This window comes from Triticum urartu, chromosome 5A (assembly GCF_056163025.1).
Source record: "Triticum urartu cultivar PI428250 chromosome 5A, HENAU_Tu73, whole genome shotgun sequence".
In the NCBI taxonomy this organism is placed as follows: domain Eukaryota; kingdom Viridiplantae; phylum Streptophyta; class Magnoliopsida; order Poales; family Poaceae; genus Triticum; species Triticum urartu.
Genome location: NC_141877.1, coordinates 113,465,314 through 113,471,286, shown reverse-complemented (window position 1 = coordinate 113,471,286; position 5,973 = coordinate 113,465,314). Strand labels below are relative to the sequence as shown.

Below are 5,973 nucleotides of genomic sequence, written 5' to 3'. Positions count from 1 at the left end.
TGTCTCAGAGTTCAATCATTATGGTTTAAAGCTCAGGGCAAGCATCGGGGTCTCCAATTAGGTTATGGAGATTGCCCCAAGCAATTGGTAGGGGTTTCGGTGACCACCCCCAAGGGTTGCCAAAGTGTACGAGTTCGATGACCGCCCCCAAGGGTTGCCAATTATACATGTTCGGTGATCGCCCTCATGGGTCCCTTAGTGAAATCATGACATCTTGTATTGTGCGAGGGTGTGAGAAGATTGCGATGGCCTAGTGACATTTTGGAGAGTATTGTGCCTCCACACCGCTCCAAATGGAGATTAGCATCCGCAAGGGTGTGAACTTTGGGATACATCGTCGTCTCTGCGTGCTAGCCTTCGGGTTATCTGTTACCCGACCCTTTTATTATGCACTTTACTTTGTGATAGCCTTAGCGCTTCATGATATATATTTTTCTATCACTTAGTTGTTTATCTTGTTTAGTATAAGTTGTTGGTGCACATAGATGAGCCTAATTATTTTAGGTTTTGTGCTTGATAAATTAAACCCTAGTTTTATTTTGTATTTATTCAAGCCTAAATCGTAATTATTTTAAAGCGCCTATTCATCCTACTCTAGGCGACATCCACAACCTTTCACCAGACATCTTGCCTTGATAACGTTGAATTCTTCCATCATTCTGATATTCAGATGGCTAGACAGATTGTTGGATTTTACCCGTTAACACATGGATTAAGATTTTGTAGTGTTTTCATATATTTCTTGCATGTACATACCCACGGATGACACATGATTACCTTTCAAATAATCTGCATGGCGTTGCATCTACTAAAATGATTAAAGCTTCCTAATTGATTTGCATCATTAATTATCCCGTCTAACAGAAAATTCCAATTAAATTTCCACATAAAAAGGTAAATTCCAATTAAAAACTTGTTGCCGATTTTGCATTGCTCAAAGCCTAGAATCTTGTATCTGGGAACTGGGAAGAAGATAGACGGTCAATGGCTGTTGCCAATAGTCCTGAATCTGCAAAGCTATGTTATTTTGCGAGGGATAAAATAGGATTTGGTACGGAGGTAAGTAATATATGATGAAATCAGAAGCACCTTTATTAGTAAGTATGCGAGGATTTGTCATAATTACTGGAGATCTGTTAGTAGGTATGTGAGGATTGGTCATGATTAAGGTATAGATTTTGTCTAATTAGTGAGCTTGGAGACGAGCGGCAGGGCGCATGCAAGCTTCCAATGATGCGGCGGGCGGCGGTGGCGGAGAGTGAAACATCGGAAATTTGGGGTCATTTAGTGGCGTTTGGCGGCGGAGTGGCGGTAGATCCGGCGGGCAGCAGGGATGGGGAGGCCGGATCTTCCAGCTCTGGGCCGACGACACGGTGGCGGATCAAGGTAGGTAGCCGATCGGGGGTGGGGGATGAGAAATTTTTGGGTGGTTGGAGTTCACGTGCGGCTGACCGTTTTACATCTGGGTTTACATCTATGGCGGTTGAAGATGTAAATTTGCATTTTCATGTGTTGTATTTTACATCACCTCTTTCAGGTGATGTAAAAATTTATACATCTACAACATGTGTTGGAGCAATGTTTTTGGGCCTCGGCAGAGATGTAAAAAATAGTTATTTACACATCTACATTATCTATTAGAGATGATCTTATAGTGGAGAGTTGAGACTTGCCGTGCTAGTATTAAAAGATCAGTACACTAGAACAACAACCGCCATCAATGAAGAGAAGCATAGATAAAAATGATCCAATCTTTTGACACATGAACACAAACGGATGAAGACCGGATCCACGCAGATTCATCAAAAACAAATACTACCAAATCCCGCAAGATCCATCGAAGATATACACACCCGCTCTCCGACACAACCAATTTAATCACTTTTTTAGGGAGGGCAACTTTTGGTCAATGGTTGTATATACACTCTATATGAAAAAAATAGTAATTAAATAAAAAATCAATAAATTTTGATAATATTTTTAAATAAACTTGAACTTCATTATACTAGTAAAAAAATTCACAGAAAGAAAAAATTTCTTTGATTTCTTTTCAAAAAAGACAAGAATCGATCAAAAATAGAGTGATTAGTGACCTATAATAGCAAATAGTTTTTGTCTTGTTTTTGCCCTGAAGTCGACGTTGGTTATCTATTCGTGAAAATATATATATTAGTGCAAACGAAAGTCAAGTTTATTGTAAAATAAACTTCCAAACGGTTCTAACTTTTTTTGATTATAAAAACAAGGCATAAGAGGTGTATGTACACCCAGAAAGCAAAGGGTATATCTTTTTTTAGTGTTTATTCATATGTAGAATAACAATTCTGTACACCCTATAATATAAAATCTTTTTAAAATAATGTTAGTGCATGTAGTCGTTGTTAGGTGCTCTGCGGATCTGAATGTAATTTTTATTATTTTTAGTGTTTGTTATATTACCATGATTGAAGATGAATAGATAGGTTGACTTTGTATAGTCGTATTGAGAGTGCGACTGATGTATGAATAGATCGTGGATGACCGTGCATAGTGGAATAAACTCTTTACCCTAAAAAAATCGGAAGTTTTTTTTAAATCGTATCTTGAGACGGAGGGAGTAGCGCTAAAAAAAATCCCATGTTTTTATGATAGAATAACTATTCCCTATGTCCCACAATTTTTTTTCCAAACTATGTTAAGCTTGAAAAAAAATCATATCTCGATTCGGAGGGAGGAGCGCTAGCAGACGCCGCAACAATCTCGAACCTTCGTGCCAAGCCTTCGCTGAGTTTTTTTTTTCTTTGAGTGGGAACCTTCCCTGGGCCTATAAATACCCGTCACAGTGAGCCTTAAACCACAACTCAAACCACCGGCATCAGTCACTCCTCTTCACTCCTAACCAGCGAGTAACACTCCAAGCAGCCAATGGCGTTCTCCAAGCCCCTGGCGGCTCTCCTCCTCGCCGTGGCGCTGGCAGCGACTGCCATGTCCGCCGCCGGTCAGGATCCCCAAAACTGCAAGCCGAGCCGCAAGGTGACGGTGCAGAACCTGTGCGGCAAGGACCTCTACCTCGGTATCGAGCCGCTGGCCAACAGCAAGCTCCTCTACAGCCCTGGCTTCCTGCTCCGCCACGGCACCCACGTGTCGTACGACGTGTGCTCGTGGACGGGGCGCGTGAAGGTGCAGGACGCCGTGGTGACGGAGTTCCACATCGGGTACGACGGCGGGGCGTGGTACCAGGTGAGCACCGCCCAGTCGCACATGCCCATCCGTGTCTCCATCACCCCCCACGGCCACCCCCTGAAAGACCACTGCCCCACCGCCGGCTGCAACAGCGGCGGCCACTGCTTCGAGCACTCCGTCCCCGGCGGCAAGTGCCACGGCGTCGACGAGATCAAGATCGTCTTCTACAACCCCTAGATCCAGCTGATGGGTGTGTTTAATAAGTTTGCAGCTCGGTGATCCTAGTCGTATTGCAGCTGCTAGTTAGTTAATCATCTGCTCCAACGAGCTATTGTCGTGTCGTGTCGTCGATTTGCTGTTCAATTAGGAGGTGCGTGGTGAATGTGTGGCTAGAGATGTTTCATTGTCGTGCAATGAACTGCATGTCGTCAGCTCTGTATCCGTCCTTGGTGTGTTGTGTGTGTTCTAGTTTGAATCTACTTTAAAATTTGGCTGGGTCATGGAACTGCTGTTTTTTTTTTTGCTTGCTATCTATCGAAAGATTCAATGTGCATCCACGCTAAGGGGAGAAACATTCGTGCATGGCCGCACATGCCCTCACTCTCCTCGTGATGGATGAATCTAAATGATGTAAAATGTGATCTAGGAAGAGGAACAAACAGAGGTTGTCAATGTGAAGCCCAAGAGAGAGCTGAGATAAATCTAAATGATGTAAACATTCGTGCATGGCCGCACATGCCCTCCATCTCCTCGTGTGGAACCAAGATTAATATCTCCGGCAGCGAGAACTGAGAACTATGCACAAGACAGAATCATCAGCCGCTGTCTATTTTTAGAAGTGCATAGACTCTGATGAAAGAGACTAGGCAGTGCATGCTATTAGTTAATGTAACCAAAAAACCGACTAGACAGCATATTGGCTCGACCTCTTCTAATACCATATAAAAAATGTGTTTTATAATTAATGCATTCAAAAAACCGATTTGATGAAAAAAACTAGGCAGCACATTATATATCAATAATTTTTAATGTTTTAAAGCATCTTCAACTCAGCTGGGTTAATCTGGCCTCTTATTTGTTCCTAGATCAATATATGAAGATTTGAAGGCCTCGACTGGAGACGCTCTTAGCTCATAATAAGGACGTATTTTACTGCAAGCGGCAGCAGCCCCGTCGCACCGTGAAACCAGCGGCGGCCGCCGCCGCCGTTCGTCGTTGTCTCTTGCCGGAAGGAAGAAGCAGGGTGGGTAGATTCCATGCATATCCCGGCCCCGACCGGGCCCCTACACAGTCACCATCCTTATCTCACGACATCGAGAACCGGGCAAAGCAACGGCAGGGAAACCGGGAAAGCGGAAAACGTGGCAGAGACGGAAGGCGCATCGATCGATTACTGACAGGTGCACGCGTGTACCTACACTGCACCTGTACCTGCGCTTTCGTGCCCGGTTAACGCTTCCTCCCATGAAAGCTTTGGGATAAATAGTTGTATTTCAGAGCGCTTTAGGGTAATCATCTGCAGATTACGGTGTAGACCTCCTTCGAGCTCGAGCACGCATGGACCAGTGAAGCATGCACGTGAAGCACTGCCACCACTGCACAATCTTTTAGCATGGGCAGCACGAGTAGTAAATTTGCTGAAAACCACCACATTTATGACTAAGATACTGCAACACTATCGTTTATGTCAAAAATCATGAAAGACCATTATTTCTGTGACACGTGAATAACAAAATGCACTAAACGGGTTGTGAGCCGCGACTAGATGAAAATCTAACATTTCAGGCCTACCCATCGGAACCACGTGGCCAGGGCAAACGGCTGAGGCTAGACGGCCGTTACCACCGCTTGTTTAGCTCACTGCCTCACACTCTTCACTTTCTCTCGCTCTTATTCCCCTTCATTTCCTGTCTTGCACGCGAAACCATGGCGACCGTTCCCTCCGGTGATGTTGAGGGTGGTTGCGACGACAGTTCCAGATCTGGCCGAGGTCGCAGGCGGAACCTTCTTGACGTTGACTTCGGGTCGTCTTCGTCTTCGTCAGATGAGAACGGCCCGCTCTTGCCGTGCTGCATGCACAAGGCGTGTGCGGAGGCGGTGGCGGCGGCACCAGCTGCAACGGGTGGCTCCAGATCCATTGAAGATGAAGGCGCGGAAGGCCAATCCGACAGGGATGAGCCATCATCTCTGTGCCGTGTGCACAAGGCGTGTGCGGCGGTGGCGGCGCGGGCACCGGCGGCTGCACCAGTCCTCCTTACCAACGTCGACGGCGAGGCCCCAACTTACAACCTCTCTGTGGTTATTCTCTTTGATTTAATTCATGCGCTTTTTTTGTTTAATTTATGCTCTGAATGTAGTTATCATTTAGGTTGATTTAGGGTTTCAAGCCTCTGCATGTAGTTCTGATTAGGGTTTGTGTACATATGACAACCTACATATTAGGGGTTATATAGCATCTGAATGTAGTTCCCATTTGGGAAAACTTTGTTTTTGCCACTCTAGTTTTTGCCAATTTTGCTTATGCCACTGTAGAATTTGACATTTCACTTTTCCCACTCTTAGCTTTTGATAATATATCACTTTTGCCATTCAGTGGCAAAAGCAAAATTTTCAGAGTGGCAATTGTGATACATTGTCAAAAGCTAAGAGTGACAAAAGTGAAATAAAAAATTATCGATTTTGCCATGGAATGGCATTTGTGATGTATTGTCAAAAGTAAAGAGTGGCAAAAGTGAGATGTCAAATTTAGAGTGGCATAAGCAAAATTGGCAAAAGCTAGAGTGGCAAAAACAAAGTTTTCCCTTCTCATTT

At 44.4% G+C, this 5,973-nt stretch overlaps 1 protein-coding gene across 1 annotated transcript; it reads left to right on the top strand.

Moving 5' to 3' along the window:
* The first annotated feature begins 2,823 nt into the window (after positions 1–2,823).
* On the top strand, positions 2,824–3,662 carry LOC125555721 (uncharacterized). The gene has a single exon (XM_048718581.2). It carries the CDS (start codon positions 2,905–2,907, stop codon positions 3,397–3,399), a length of 495 nt encoding a protein of 164 aa, XP_048574538.1. The 5' UTR covers positions 2,824–2,904; the 3' UTR covers positions 3,400–3,662.
* The last annotated feature ends 2,311 nt before the right edge of the window (positions 3,663–5,973 follow it).

What these genes read in the sequence shown, in the direction of transcription:
- LOC125555721 (XM_048718581.2), top strand. Translation starts at nt 2,905, where the DNA reads ATGGCGTTCTCCAAGCCCCTGGCGGCTCTCCTCCTCGCCGTGGCGCTG.